This window comes from Staurois parvus, unplaced genomic scaffold, assembly GCF_062004578.1.
Source record: "Staurois parvus isolate SC_StPar_1 unplaced genomic scaffold, SC_StPar_1.0 ptg001281l, whole genome shotgun sequence".
Classification (NCBI taxonomy): Eukaryota; Metazoa; Chordata; class Amphibia; order Anura; family Ranidae; genus Staurois; species Staurois parvus.
Window position 1 is genome coordinate 1,233,975 of NW_028319077.1, and position 16,026 is coordinate 1,250,000.

Sequence of the window (16,026 nt, forward strand, 5' to 3'; positions counted from 1 at the left end):
ATCAGTGGAGGCTTTGCCATTCATTCAGAAAATACAAAGCAATCTCTGATTGGACGAGGTGGTGGGGTGGGGAAGTGATGCCACATGCTCCACCTCAATCAGTGGAGGCTTTGCCATTCATTCAGAAAATACAAAGCAATCTCTGATTGGACGAGGTGGTGGGGTGGGGAAGTGATGCCACATGCTCCACCTCAATCAGTGGAGGCTTTGCCATTCATTCAGAAAATACAAAGCATTCTCTGAATGGCCCGTGCTGAGCGGTGTGTAGTAGCAGTGTCTGCTATGCGATTTCCAGCTTCTAGGGGCATCAGCCAGGTATGGTATATACACAGTAACATTGGTTCAAGCAGGGAAAAAAAAAAGGGACGCACTCCAGGTGTGGCAATCTTATGACATCTGCATGGAGTCCACCTTGAACCCCCAAAATGGGCCATTGTAGATCTCCAGCAGCTTGAACCACCAATGTGCGCGCTGAAGCCTTGCCGCCCTCTTCAGTTAGGGAGAAACCAATACTGAACCACAAACAAGGAGGCGCACCAACCTAGCGCATTACTGTACGGCTCTTTAATAAAAACTTAAATCCATTATTATTATACAGCACTTATATGGCGCCAACAGTTGGCTCAGCGCTGTACAAAATGAAGGCGGACATTACAGTTACAATACAATTTGGTACAAGAGGACACAGAGGGCCCGGCTCCTGGGAGCTTACAATGTAGGAGGAAAGGTTGAGCGATACAAAAAGGTAATAGCTGTGGGGGGATGGGCTGATGGAGGAAACAAATGGCGGCTTACTAGGTAGAAGCAGGATAGGCTTCTTTAAAGAGAAAGGTTTTCAGGGATCATCTAAAAAGTGGATAGATTAGGAGACTGCTGGACGGATTGGGGTAGGGAGTTCCATAGGATGGGAGAAAGCTCAGGAGAAGTCCTGGAGGCAAGCATGGGAGGAGGTGACACGGGAACTAGAGAGCAGAAGGTTTTGGGAGGATCGAAGAGAGCAGTTTGGTTGATATTTTGAGACCAGGTTGGTGATGTAGCCGGGGCAGAGTTGTGGACGGCTTTGTAAGTTGTTAGTATTTTGAAGTTTTTTCTTCGGGCGAGTGGAGGCCAGTAGAGGGATTGGCAGAGAGGGGTGGAGGACACTGAGTGGAGGCCAGTGGAGGGATTGGCAGAGAGGGGTGGAGGACACTGAATGGAGGCCAATCGAGGGATTGGCAGAGAGGGATGGAGAACACTGAATGAAAGCCAGTGGAGCGATTGGCAGAGAGGGATGGAGGACACTGAATGAAGGCCAGTGGAGGGATTTGCAGAGAGGGGTGGAGGACACTGAATGGAGGCCAATGGAGGGATTTGCAGAGAGGGGTGGAGGACACTGAATGGAGGCCAATGGAGGGATTTGCAGAGAGGGGTGGAGGACACTGAATGGAGGCCAATGGAGGAATTGGCAGAGAGGGGTAGCAGGCTCTGAACGGTTGGTGAGGTGGATGAGCCTGGCAGCAGTATTCATGATGGACTGGAGGGGGGATAGCCTGTGTAAAGGTCATCCAATGAGGAGGGAGTTGCAGTAGTCGAGGCGAGAGATAACCAGAGAGTGAATTAGGAGCTTTGTGGTATCATTGGTTAAAAAGGGGCGTATTCTGGAGATGCATTATACTCACAAAAGCAGAAATGGCACAGGCGTATATATATATATATATAAACCAAGCCACCACCAGAAGCATGCCCACCCAATCGGGTACAGCTAATGCGTTTCGAGGGCCATACCCTCTTCAGAGCTAACCAGAACCCACATACTGCGTCACTTATACAGCGTATGGATAAACCCAACTTTCCTCCCCCTTCAGAACTGACCAGAGCTAGTATGTCACAGCCTACGGGATCTGGTTAGCTCTGCAGAAGAGGGCATGGCTTTTAACTGACAGTCACGTTCGAGAAAAAAGAAGAAAGACTGGTGGGGCCATCCTGGGCTGGTCTATCATTTTTTGTTTTCCAATCCTCCTGTAGGCATCAGAATAGGCTGACAGTTGAGACTTCTTTTGTCCCTCAGTGAATGAGAAAGATACTGAAGAAAAACACTGCGCACTCCCAGCACACATGTCCGGTACTCACGGAAAGGTCCCGATCTCCTCTTGGGACCTTTCCCGATCACGTGACGGTGCATCATGGCGATCACATGATCCTAAATCCCCACCCCGCCTTCTGAAATTTACTTTAACCTCTTGGCGCCAGCCGTACGCAAATGTGCGGCCTCTCGGCGTCTGGGTCTTGACGCCAAGCGGCCGCAAATATGCGTGCAATAAAGAAAAACATGTGTGCTGAGAGCGAGCGCCCTGCGCACTCCCAGCACACATGTCTGATACTCACGGAAAGGTCCCGATCGAAAGAGGAGATCGGGACCTTTCCTGAGCATGTGACCGCCGCGACGGCAAATCACGGTGGTCACATGACCCTGAAACCCTTAAAGGGCAGGGAGACACTGGCGCCAAGGGGTTAATAAGAGTCAGAGCGAGTTTTTTGAAGTTGTAATTTGTCATAAATTTTTGGAAAATTAGGAAATTAAAATTCTTTTTTTTTTTTCCACAATTCTTTTTTCTTTACATACTGTCACCAGTGCAGTACAGCGTCATCGTGTGACTGGTACGGCGGTGATCAGGGATACTGACTGGTGACAGTATGCAAACATAGAAAATCGAAATAATGTTTTATTAAATTTTTAAACTTTTTTTCTACAATTTATATTTTTTTTTTTACCAATTTTTTCTTTTTTCTGTTTACTTTTTTTAAAACCGTGCCCCACCTCCCAGCTTCTGAAACCCTTAAAGGGTCGGGAGGCGCCGGCACCGAGGGGTTAATCATAAGCAAGAGCCGGTGACAGGGTCACGTTAACCTCTTAGCGCCAGAGCCTCCCGGCCCTTTAAGAGTTCCAGAAGTCGGGAGGCGGGCGGGGTTTTAGGGTCATGTGACCTCCGTGATTCGCCTCCACATGATCGGAAAAAGGTCCCGATCAAAAGGGGAGATCGGGACCTTTCCGTGAGTCACGGACATATGTGCTGGGAGTGCACTCTCAGCACGTAAGTATTTTCTAATTGCACGCAAATATGCAGCCACTCAGCGTCAAGGCCCAGACACATATTTGCGTGCGCTCGGCGTCAAGGGGTTAACCTTGAAATATAGTGTTTAAATCATTACTAATCAAAGGACAAGAGCCCTCTTAGCCCAACACACACGACTGGCACTTACCTGCGGGCGGGAGAAGCAGGCCGTAGCTGGACAAGGATGAAGCCGGTACTCTGTAGGTATTGGATGTATTGCTGCATGAATGCTGTGCACAGTTCCTGGAGCCACGGTTCATCCTTCGCTTTGCTGGGAGGCATATCTGCGGAATCACAACTGTGACTGCGGTCTCTGCCCGACGTTCCCGAGTCATTGGATCGGTGCCGTTTCTGCGAAAATGCATAGTCATACATTGTAAAATGTATCCTTCCACTTCAAGTGTGGTCACAAAAGTGAATCCCCCCCCCTGAAGAATGCAAGACAGACTAATGCCGGCCATAGACGAGTCGAAAATCGGCCGATTTTTCAGACGGGAAAAAAAAAAACGGCCGATTTTCGCACATGGGTTAATTTGGGTTAACTGGTCGGCCGTTTTTGGGCTTTTTGCACATTTTTTTTAATCGGGCATGTTGGAAAATTTGCGGGTGATTTTGACGGCAATGATGGGCAAATCGGCCGATCGTTTTACCGATAAAAAAAAAAATCTGCTCAAGAAACGTTACAGGAGGAAGAGGAGAAGGAGGAAGAGGAGAAGGAGGAAGAGGAGAAGGAGGAAGAGGAGAAGGAGGAAGAGGAGGAAAAAGAAGAGGAAGGAGGAAAAAGAAGAGGAAGGAGGAAAAAGAAGAGGAAGGAGGAAAAAGAAGAGGAAGAGGAAGGAGGGGGAAGAAGAGGAAGAGGAGGAGGGGGAAGAAGAGGAAGAGGGGGAGGGGGAAGAAGAGGAAGAGGGGGAGGGGGAAGAAGAGGAAGAGGGGGAGGGGGAAGAAGAGGAAGAGGGGGAGGGGGAAGAAGAGGAAGAGGGGGAAGAAGAGGAAGAGGGGGAAGAAGAGGAAGAGGGGGAAGAAGAGGAAGAGGGGGAAGAAGAGGAAGAGGGGGAAGAAGAGGAAGAGGGGGAAGAAGAGGAAGAGGAGGAGGGGGAAGAAGAGGAAGAGGAGGAGGGGGAAGAAGAGGAAGAGGAGGAGGGGGAAGAAGAGGAAGAGGAGGAGGGGGAAGAAGAGGAAGAGGAGGAGGGGGAAGAAGAGGAAGAGGAGGAGGGGGAAGAAGAGGAAGAGGAGGAGGGGGAAGAACAGGAAGAGGAGGAGGGGGAAGAAGAGGAAGAGGAGGAGGGGGAAGAAGAGGAGGAGGGAGGGCAGGACGAGGGAGGGCGAGGGCGAGGGAGGGCGAGGGCGGGCGAGGGCGAGGGCGGGCGAGGGCGAGAAGGACGAGGAAGGATGAGGAGGACGAGGAAGAGGAGGACGAGGAAGAGGAGGACAAGGAAGAGGAGGACGAGGACGAGGAAGACGAGGAAGACGAGGAAGAGGAGGACGAGGAGGAGGAGGACGAGGAAGAGGAGGACGAGGAAGAGGAGGACGAGGACGAGGAAGACGAGGAAGACGAGGAAGACGAGGAAGAGGAGGAAGAGGAGGAAGAGGAGGACGAGGAGGAGGAGGACGAGGAAGAGGAGGACGAGGAAGAGGAGGACGAGGAAGAGGAGGACGAGGAAGAGGAGGACGAGGAAGAGGAGGACGAGGAAGAGGAGGACGAGGAAGAGGAGGACGAGGAAGAGGAGGACGAGGAAGAGGAGGACGAGGAAGAGGAGGACGAGGAAGAGGAGGACGAGGAAGAGGAGGACGAGGAAGAGGAGGACGAGGAAGAGGAGGACGAGGAAGAGGAGGACAAGGAAGAGGAGGACGAGGAAGAAGAATTCCAGTCCGCTATTATATTTTATATGAAAAGTCTTGCGGTTGCAACAATGTATCCATTTGTATCCGAATAAAAACATCTGTATCCAAAATAGATACAAATGGATACATTGTTGCAACCACAAGACTTTTCATATAAAATATAATAGCGGACTGGAATTCTTCTTCTTTTATTCTTATGTATTGCTCCCCTGTGTGCTCCCCTGTGTGCTCCCCTGTCTCTGCAAGGGACAGAAGTAATTATGGGGTTAAATGCAGGCCATAGACGGGGCGAAAATCAGCTGATTTTTTTACCGTTGGTGGTAACGTCGGCCGATCGAACGACCAATTTTTCTTTTTTTTTAACAAACGGAAGATTTTCGACCCGTCTATGGCCTGCATAACAGCCAGTGTTGATGGAAAAAGATTCTCTCCTCACACGTTGACCTGACTGCAAAAGCAGCTCAAGGCAGGTCAGAATGGGGTGAGCTGCAAGTCAAATGAACCCGGCAATGAATAATTGATGAATGCACTTAACCAGTGACACCCATCATCCCCGGGCCTTAAAGCAGATGTACGTCTGTACCTTTCTCTAACCACTTCCTGTCCGGACACTTTCCCCCCCTTCCAGTCCGGACGCTTTCCCCCCCTTCCAGTCCGGACGCTTTCCCCCCCTTCCAGTCCGGACGCTTTCCCCCCCTTCCAGTCCGGACGCTTTCCCCCCCTTCCAGTCCGGACGCTTTCCCCCCCTTCCAGTCCGGACGCTTTCCCCCCCCTTCCAGTCCGGACGCTTTCCCCCCCTTCCAGTCCGGACGCTTTCCCCCCCTTCCAGTCCGGACACTTTCCCCCCCTTCCAGTCCGGACACTTTCCCCCCCTTCCAGTCCGGACACTTTCCCCCCCTTCCAGTCCGGACACTTTCCCCCCCTTCCAGTCCGGACACTTTCCCCCCCTTCCAGTCCGGACACTTTCCCCCCCTTCCAGTCCGGACACTTTCCCCCCCTTCCTGTCCAGGACAATTTTCAGCTTTCAGCGCTATCACACTTTGAATGACAATTGCGCGGTCATGCAACACTGTACCCATATGAAATATTTAGCTTTTTTTAATACAGATAAAACTTTCTTCTGGTGGTGCTATACAAATGAAAAACACCAAACATTTTGAAAAAAAAAAAGTGTTTTTCTTATAAAATTTTGCAAATAAATAATCTTTCTTCATAAATCTTGGCCAAAATGTATTAATCTATCCGTTTAGTAAAAAAAAATAACAAAAAAACAAAAATTAGTTTATAACCAAAAATTATAATTTTTCAAAACATTTTCTTACATTTTTAATTTTTTATATTATTATTTATGTTTTTTTTTTTAACATATTGTCACCCTAACAGTACAGTGTCACCACAGTGACACAGTACTACTTGTGGGGGGGGGGGGGTGAAGATTTTTTTTTTTTTTTTTACAGATTGCTTTTACACCTATAAAGGCTGTAAAAGCAATCATTTCTCCTTCTCTCTGGTTGCATTCCTGCAGCAATTGAGAAATACTGCGCGAACTGTGATTGGTCACAGCTTGTCACATGGTACAAGGTTACTGTGAATAGCCCTGTACCATGTGACCTCTGTGATTATTCACAGATTTCACACGTAGTAAGCAATGTCAGCAAGTGACATCTTGCTTACTACTATTCATGTGATCACTGATTGGCCAATCAGTGATCACATGAATCGACACCTCACACAGAGGTCCCGTACAGCGATCGTTGTCCCAGGGAGCGCGCACATGCAATGGATGCGGGGGGGGACGTTTAGAAACGTCCACCTGCATTGGCAGCATGCCTGCCCAGCCATTTATTGGCATGGGCAGGACAGGAAGAGGTTAAAATAACCCTTGGTGATCCTGCCATGATGATCTTCGTTCAGGCACTTCCTGCTATGGAATGAGAATTGTTTCCCAATTGTTCTCCTGTGTTGTCACCCTGCCACATCTCCTCTGGTGGAGGCGGTGCTGATACACATTGTGCAGGCATGGTCCGCCATTGTCCCCTATCAAAAGCTGGTCCAGTACAATACACACACACTGGAAGAGGCTAAAAGCAGAAATATATACAGTGGGGATGGAAAGTTTGGGCACCCCAGCTAAAAATTTGTATTAATGTGCATAAAGAAGCCAAGGAAAGATGGAAAAATCTCCAAAAGGCATCAAATCACAGATTAGACATTCTTATAATATGTCAACAAAAGTTAGATTTTATTTCCATCATTTACACTTTCAAAATAACAGAAAACAAAAAAATGGTGTCTGCAAAAGTTTGGGCACCCTGCAGAGTTAATATCTTGTACTGCCCCCTTTGGCAAGTATCACGGCTTGTAAACGCTTTTTGTAGCCAGCCAAGAGTCTTTCAATTCTTCTTTGAAGTATCTTTACCCATTCTTCCTTACAAAAGTCTTCCAGTTCTTTGAGATTTCTGGGCTGTCTGTCACGCACGGCTCTTTTAAGGTCTATCCATAGATTTTCAATGATGTTGAGGTCAGGAGATTGTGAAGGCCATGGCAAAACCTTCAGTTTACGCCTCTTGATGTAATCCCCCGTGGATTTCGAGGTGTGTTTAGGATCATTATCCATTTGTAGAAGCCATCCTCTCTTTAACTTCAGCTTTTTCACAGATGGCATCAAGTTACCATCCAAAATGTGCTGAAATTTTATTGAATCCATTTTTCCTTCTACTCATGAGATGTTCCCTGTGCCACTGGCTGCAACACAACCCCAAAGCATGATTGATCCAACCCCATGCTTCACAGTTGGACAGAGGTTCTTTTCATTCAATTCTGTGCCCCTTCTTCTCCAAACATACCTTTGCTCATTCCGGCCAAAAAGTTCAATTTTAACCTCATCGGTCCACAGAACTTGTTTCCAAAATGCATCAGGCTTGTCTATATGTTCATTTGCAAAGTTCAAACGATGATTTTTGTGGTGAGGACGTAGAAGAGGTTTTCTTCTGATGACTCTTCCATGAAGACCATATTTGTACAAGTATCTCTTTATAGTGGAATAGTGTACCACAACTCCAATGTCTGCCAGATCTTTCTGGAGGGATCGTGCAGTCAAACGTGGGTTTTGAATTGTTTTTCTCACAATCCTGCGAGCTGTTCTGTCTGATATTTTTCTTGGTCTTCCAGATCTTGCTTTAACTTCCACTGTTCCTGATGACTGCCATTTCTTAATTACATTCCGAACAGAGGATATTGACATCTGAAAATGCTTTGCTATCTTCTTATAGCCTTCTCCAGCTTTGTGAGCGTCAACTATTTTCAGTTTCAGTTTTCTAGACAACTGCTTAGAAGAACCCATGGTGCTGATTGTTGGGGCAAGGTCAGATGAGTCTGGGCATTTAAAACCTTTGAGATTGACATCACCTGGTCTTCCCAGACGATGATTGAGAACAATCCATGACACTGGCAGGTCTCAGCTTTGCAAAGGGGGCAGTGCATGCTATAAATTCTGCAGGGTGCCCAAACTTTTGCAGACGCCATTTTTTTGTTTTCTGTTATTTTGAAAGTGTAAATGATGGAAATAAAATCTAACTTTTGTTGACATATTATAGGAATGTCTAATCTGTAATTTGATGCCTTTTGGAGATTTTTCCATCTTTCCCTGGCTTCTTTATGCACATTAATACAAATTTTTAGCTGGGGTGCCCAAAGGTTTGATGCGTGCTCCTGAGCTGAGTTCAGTGTATTGCTAGTAGCAGGAGGAGTGTGGTACGATGTGAAGGGTTCCAGATTTACAGCAGCCAATTCCTAGGGCACCTTGCAACCAGGAGAGGGAGCTTAACCTACCTTAACACTTTGGGCAAGAAGGCTCTCTGGACCTAGAGGCATATTACTGCACCCAAGGCTGATGTTTTTACCTGAGAGGGATGACCTATACGTTTGGCTGATCCACATGCCTGGCCGATTACCTGGATAAAATTGCATACATGCGCATTTTAAATGCGCGGTCGGTGAGTGCGCATTTTTATCTATTTGGTTCCAGTCACCTATCTAATGCTGAGGAGGTCTTCACAACACTTTCGTTTGCAGTCACTTTTTACTGTATAAAGGACTCTATGAACTTTTACTTTTATTTACTTAAATCTCTCTCTATTAGCATTACAGCACTGCACTAACTATATTATTTATTAGAAGGAGTTTACTGCACGTGTCTTTAACCTCCTCCCGCCCGCCATATAAGGGAATGACGGGCGCAAGGCGGTTGTCTCATTCTGTGAGGACGTCATATGACATCCTCCCACTCTAACCGCGTGTTGATCACCGACCCACGGAAAGAGCCGAAGAAGTCGGCTTGGTCATGTGATAAGCTGTGTCCAATCACAGCTGATCGCATGTAAATAGGGAAATGCGGGTTATCGGCATTTCTCTCCTCACGAGCCGTCACACTTACAGCTCGAGAGGAGAGACTGTAATCGGCATTCCACAGAGAGGAAATGTACACTGATCATCAGGGCACTGATGATCAGTGTAGCCCCAGCAGTGCCACCTGTCAGTGTCCATCAATGCCAGCTGTCAGTGCTCATCAATGCCACCTGTCAGTACCCATCAGTGCCTCCTCAATGCCACATATCAGTGCCTACCAGTGCACATCAATGCCACATATCAGTGCCCATCTAAGCTGCCTTTCAGTGTCACCTATCAGTGCCAGTCAGTGCCACCTATCAGTGTCGCCTATCAGTGCCACCTATCAATGCGCATCAGTGACACCTATCAGTGCCCGTCAGTGCTGCCAATCAGTGCCATATAAGTGTTACCTGTCAATGCCCATCAGTGCCACCTACTAGTGCCTCCTCATCAGTGCCCATCAGTGCCACCTATCAGTGCCCATCACTGCAGCCTGATTAGCCCACATCAGTGAAGGAGAAAAATCACTTATTTACAAAATTTTCTAACAAAAACTAAGAAAAAAATGTTTTTTTTTTTAAATTTTCAGTGGTTTTTGGTTTGTTTAGCAAAAAATAAAAAACCCAGAGGTGATTAAATACCACCAAAAGAAAGCTCTGTCTCAAAACAATGATAAAAAATTCATATGGGTACAGTGTTGCATGACCGCGCAATTGTCATTCAAAGTGTGACAGCGCTGAGAGCTGAAAATTGGCCTGGGCAGGAAGGGGGTATAAGTGGCCGGTAGGCGAGGGGTTAACTTTTTGTACATTTTACGTTTGACCAGATATACACTTTATTATGAATCGATTTCGGGGTCACTGAACTGGTACCGTACTACAGGTATATAATAAATCTTGCTTTGCTGGGAGGCAGATAAAAACGTTTCTATACAGATTGCAATGCATAAGAATGAATGTGTGGCAGCCGATCTGTTGTAGATCTATGAAATCCCAGCATACCATGTTGTAGATCTATGAAATCCCAGCATGCCATGTTGTAGATCTATGAAATCCCAGCATACCATGTTGTGGATCTATGAAATCCCAGCATACCATGTTGTAGATCTATGAAATCCCAGCATACCATGTTGTAGATCTATTAAATCCCAGCATGCCATGTTGTAGATCTATGAAATCCCAGCATACCATGTTGTGGTCTATGAAATCCCAGCATACCATGTTGTAGATCTATGAAATCCCAGCATACCATGTTGTGGATCTATGAGATCCCAGCATACCATGTTGTAGATCTATGAAATCCCAGCATGCCATGTTGTAGATCTATGAAATCCCAGCATGCCATGTTGTAGATCTATGAAATCCCAGCATACCATGTTGTAGATCTATGAAATCCCAGCATACCATGTTGTAGATCTATGAAATCCCAGCATACCATGTTGTAGATCTATGAAATCCCAGCATACCATGTTGTAGATCTATGAAATCCCAGCATGCCATGTTGTAGGTCTATGTGTTGTAGGTCTTTGAAATCCCAGCATACCATGTTGTAGATCTATGAAATCCCAGCATACCATGTTGTAGATCTATGAAATCCCAGCATACCGTGTTGTAGATCTATGAAATCCCAGCATACCATGTTGTAGATCTATGAAATCCCAGCATGCCATGTTGTAGGTCTATGTGTTGTAGGTCTTTGAAATCCCAGCATACCATGTTGTAGATCTATGAAATCCCAGCATACCGTGTTGTGGTCTATGAGATCCCAGCATCCCATGTTGTAGATCTATGAAATCCCAGCATACCATGTTGTGATCTATGAGATCCCACCATACTATGTTGTAGATCTATGAAATCCCAGCATCCCATGTTGTAGATCTATGAGATCCCACCATACCATGTTGTAGATCTATGAAATCCCAGCATACCATGTTGTAGATCTATGAAATCCCAACATACCATGTTGTAGATCTATGAAATCCCAGCATACCATGTTGTAGATCTATGAGATCCCACCATACCATGTTGTAGATCTATGAAATCCCAGCATACCATGTTGTAGATCTATGAAATCCCAGCATACCATGTTGTGGTCTATGAAATCCCAGCATACCATGTTGTAGATCTATGAAATCCCAGCATACCATGTTGTGGTCTATGAAATCCCAGCATACCATGTTGTGATCTATGAAATCCCAGCATACCATGTTGTAGATCTATGAAATCCCAGCATACCATGTTGTAGATCTATGAGATCCCAGCATACCATGTTGTAGATCTATGAAATCCCAGCATACCATGTTGTGGTCTATGAAATCCCAGCATACCGTGTTGTAGATCTATGAAATCCCAGCATACCATGTTGTAGATCTATGAAATCCCAGCATACCATGTTGTAGATCTATGAAATCCCAGCATACCGTGTTGTAGGTCTATGAAATCCCAGCATACCATGTTGTAGATCTATGAAATCCCAGCATGCCATGTTGTAGATCTATGAAATCCCAGCGTACCATGTTGTAGATCTATGAAATCCCAGCATACCATGTTGTAGATCTATGAAATCCCAGCATACCATGTTGTAGGTCTATGAAATCCCAGCATACCATGTTGTAGATCTATGAAATCCCAGCATACCATGTTGTAGATCTATGAGATCCCAGCATACCATGTTGTAGATCTATGAAATCCCAGCATGCCATGTTGTAGATCTATGAAATCCCAGCATGCCATGTTGTAGATCTATGAAATCCCAGCATACCATGTTGTAGATCTATGAAATCCCAGCATACCATGTTGTAGATCTATGAAATCCCAGCATACCATGTTGTAGATCTATGAAATCCCAGCATACCATGTTGTAGATCTATGAAATCCCAGCATGCCATGTTGTAGGTCTATGTGTTGTAGGTCTTTGAAATCCCAGCATACCATGTTGTAGATCTATGAAATCCCAGCATACCATGTTGTAGATCTATGAAATCCCAGCATACCGTGTTGTAGATCTATGAAATCCCAGCATACCATGTTGTAGATCTATGAAATCCCAGCATGCCATGTTGTAGGTCTATGTGTTGTAGGTCTTTGAAATCCCAGCATACCATGTTGTAGATCTATGAAATCCCAGCATACCGTGTTGTGGTCTATGAGATCCCAGCATCCCATGTTGTAGATCTATGAAATCCCAGCATACCATGTTGTGATCTATGAGATCCCACCATACTATGTTGTAGATCTATGAAATCCCAGCATCCCATGTTGTAGATCTATGAGATCCCACCATACCATGTTGTAGATCTATGAAATCCCAGCATACCATGTTGTAGATCTATGAAATCCCAACATACCATGTTGTAGATCTATGAAATCCCAGCATACCATGTTGTAGATCTATGAGATCCCAGCATACCATGTTGTAGATCTATGAAATCCCAGCATACCATGTTGTAGATCTATGAAATCCCAGCATACCATGTTGTGGTCTATGAAATCCCAGCATACCATGTTGTAGATCTATGAAATCCCAGCATACCATGTTGTGGTCTATGAAATCCCAGCATACCATGTTGTGATCTATGAAATCCCAGCATACCATGTTGTAGATCTATGAAATCCCAGCATACCATGTTGTAGATCTATGAGATCCCAGCATACCATGTTGTAGATCTATGAAATCCCAGCATACCATGTTGTGGTCTATGAAATCCCAGCATACCGTGTTGTAGATCTATGAAATCCCAGCATACCATGTTGTAGATCTATGAAATCCCAGCATACCATGTTGTAGATCTATGAAATCCCAGCATACCGTGTTGTAGGTCTATGAAATCCCAGCATACCATGTTGTAGATCTATGAAATCCCAGCATGCCATGTTGTAGATCTATGAAATCCCAGCGTACCATGTTGTAGATCTATGAAATCCCAGCATACCATGTTGTAGATCTATGAAATCCCAGCATACCATGTTGTAGGTCTATGAAATCCCAGCATACCATGTTGTAGATCTATGAAATCCCAGCATACCATGTTGTAGATCTATGAGATCCCAGCATACCATGTTGTGGTCTATGAAATCCCAGCATACCATGTTGTAGATCTATGAAATCCCAGCATACCATGTTGTGGTCTATGAAATCCCAGCATACCGTGTTGTAGATCTATGAGATCCCAGCATACCGTGTTGTAGATCTATGAGATCCCAGCATACCATGTTGTGGTCTATGAGATCCCAGCATACCATGTTGTGGTCTATGAGATCCCAGCATACCATGTTGTAGATCTATGAAATCCCAGCATACCATGTTGTAGATCTATGAAATCCCAGCATACCATGTTGTGGTCTATGAGATCCCAGCATACCATGTTGTGGTCTATGAGATCCCAGCATACCATGTTGTAGATCTATGAAATCCCAGCATACCATGTTGTAGATCTATGAGATCCCAGCATACCATGTTGTGGTCTATGAAATCCCAGCATACCATGTTGTGGTCTATGAGATCCCAGCATACCATGTTGTAGATCTATGAGATCCCAGCATACCATGTTGTAGATCTATGAAATCCCGCCATACCATACTAGCCCATGTTGTTGACCCCTCGTGGGCTGGCATACCTTCCCTTCACTCCTGCCCTGGTCATTCTGAACCTGCACTTGAAATGACGGATCGAACAGCAGCGGGGTGGCACAGTAATGAACCATCCGGGCAGACTGCTTCAGTGTGTCCAAATCTGCCGGCTGCAGAAGAGAAAAGAAACTCCGGGAAATCAAGCAAGGATCATGAAACAGAACGATTTCTCCAGGCTGATGAAAAGGGACTCACACTGATCGGCATATTCGACTGCGCTGACCTCTGCTGCCACGTCACAAAGAGGTTTTCAATCTTCAGCTGCTTCTCCACCTCTGCAATACAAGTGTGAATGTTAAAGAAGAACTCCAGGTATGATATATTTTCACATTTGGGCCCAGCTGATGTACCTATGTACATACCATACCTGTGGAATCCCGCTAGAACCCAGGTGTCAAACACAAGGACCGAGGGCCAAATCTGGCCCTTTAGGCCATTTCAGGTGGCCCTCAGACCTCTCCTGCAGCTGTGGCACTCCTTCGTTTCCACCTTGTCTCAGCAGTCAAAAGAAGAGAGGAGGACAGACCTCCTCCTACAGATCCTGCTCTTTTCCATGCAGCCAGAGAGAGGCTGATTTCTGCAACCCCCACCCTTGGTCTCAGCAATTGGCAGGAAACAGGAGGACAGACCTCCTCCTACAGATCCTGCACATCTCTGTGCAGCCTCAGCACCCTCTTGTCTCTGCTTCCCCTGCAGACTTCAGCCCTCTTTTGGCCCTCCTCTATACCAAACCTGTGGAATCCCGCTAGAACCCAGGTGTCAAACACAAGGTCCGAGAGCCAAATCCGGACCTTTAGGCCATTTCATCTGGCCTCCAGACCTCTCCTGCAGTTGTGGCACTCCTTCGTTTCCACCTGGTCTCAGCAGTCAAAAGAAGAGAGGAGGACTGACCTCCTCTTACAGATCCTGCTCTTCTCCATGCAGCCACAGAGAGGCTGATTTCTGCAACCCCCCACCCTTGGTCTCAGATCCTGCACATCTCTGTGCAACCGCAGCACCCTCTTGTCTCCGCCTCCCCTGCAGACTTCAGCAGCTGACTCCAGCCCTTCTTTGGTCCTCCTCCAGACCCTGCACTTTCTGCTTCCCAGCTCTGCCTCCAGCTTCTTCCTGGCAGCAGCACAAGGTAAGGGGGGTGCACTGTGATGTAAGGGGGGTGGGGTGCTCTGGACATCGTGTTACAGATACAACCGGCCCTTTGAGGGCAACCATAATGCTGATGCGGCCCGCCATAAAATTGAGCTCGACACCCCTGCTCTAGAAGCTGGAAATCACTGTATAGACTCCAATACTCCAGTGATCTGCAGGATGCCAAGAGGCTGCCCTGCTGCATTCTGAACACAGGAGGTCGGCTGCTCAGCATGGGAGCCATTCAGAGAATGCTTTACAAGTTCTCAATGAATGCGAAGCATTCTCTGACTGGACGAGGTGAAGAGCAAGATATGACCACCCCACCTCTCCACCTCATCCAATCAGCCACAGTAATTAATCTCATCTATGTGGTAATGCTAATGTTGTGAGCCAGTTTCTGATGAATTTTCCTCTCTCCTCACCTCTTCTCTCCGTGCTCTTAATCTCCAGGAACTGAGCTCCGTGGCGGGACACGGTGTCCACCTCGCTGGAAAGATGCATTGGTTTCACTGGCATGACGTCCCGGAGAACCTCATCGAACGGCACAATGTCTGGAGGGTAGTGTAAGGATGGGAGGATACGACCCGATGTTCCCAGACGAGTCTGTTCTTTGTATGGAGGAGGTGTGGGGCTTCGGATAAGGGCGTCTACCTCCAGGGTGGAATTGAGGAATGGGTTAGGTTCCTGATTAAAAATACAAAGAACATACAAATAAAACGTTTCCATAATGAATTAGCACTCCTCATCAGTGATGAGCTTGGGTGTTTTCGGACTAGGAACCCACAAGTGCAAGCCCGCCAGGAGGAGGAGGAAGTCATTCTAGGCTGCAGGGTTGTGTGCTTCTATTGATACACATGGTGTAGGGGAGACAACTCTAGTTCCTGCAGGAAAGGGTGGCTTTTTAAGATGCTGCAAGAGAAAGGAACCGGAGGGCATACCCTGCTTTC

General features: G+C 46.4%; 1 protein-coding gene across 1 annotated transcript in view; it reads right to left on the reverse strand.

Moving 5' to 3' along the window:
- The window catches only part of SZT2 (SZT2 subunit of KICSTOR complex), a gene marked incomplete at its 5' end in the record, with an annotated part of 137,111 nt that overhangs the window by 59,988 nt on the left and 61,097 nt on the right, over positions 1–16,026 (reverse strand). Inside the window, 4 exons of the mRNA XM_089660816.1 lie at positions 3,241–3,443; positions 13,939–14,061; positions 14,147–14,226; positions 15,502–15,763. Of these exons, the coding sequence (XP_089516942.1) occupies positions 3,241–3,443; positions 13,939–14,061; positions 14,147–14,226; positions 15,502–15,763 (668 nt within the window). The remainder of the gene's footprint in view (positions 1–3,240; positions 3,444–13,938; positions 14,062–14,146; positions 14,227–15,501; positions 15,764–16,026) is intronic.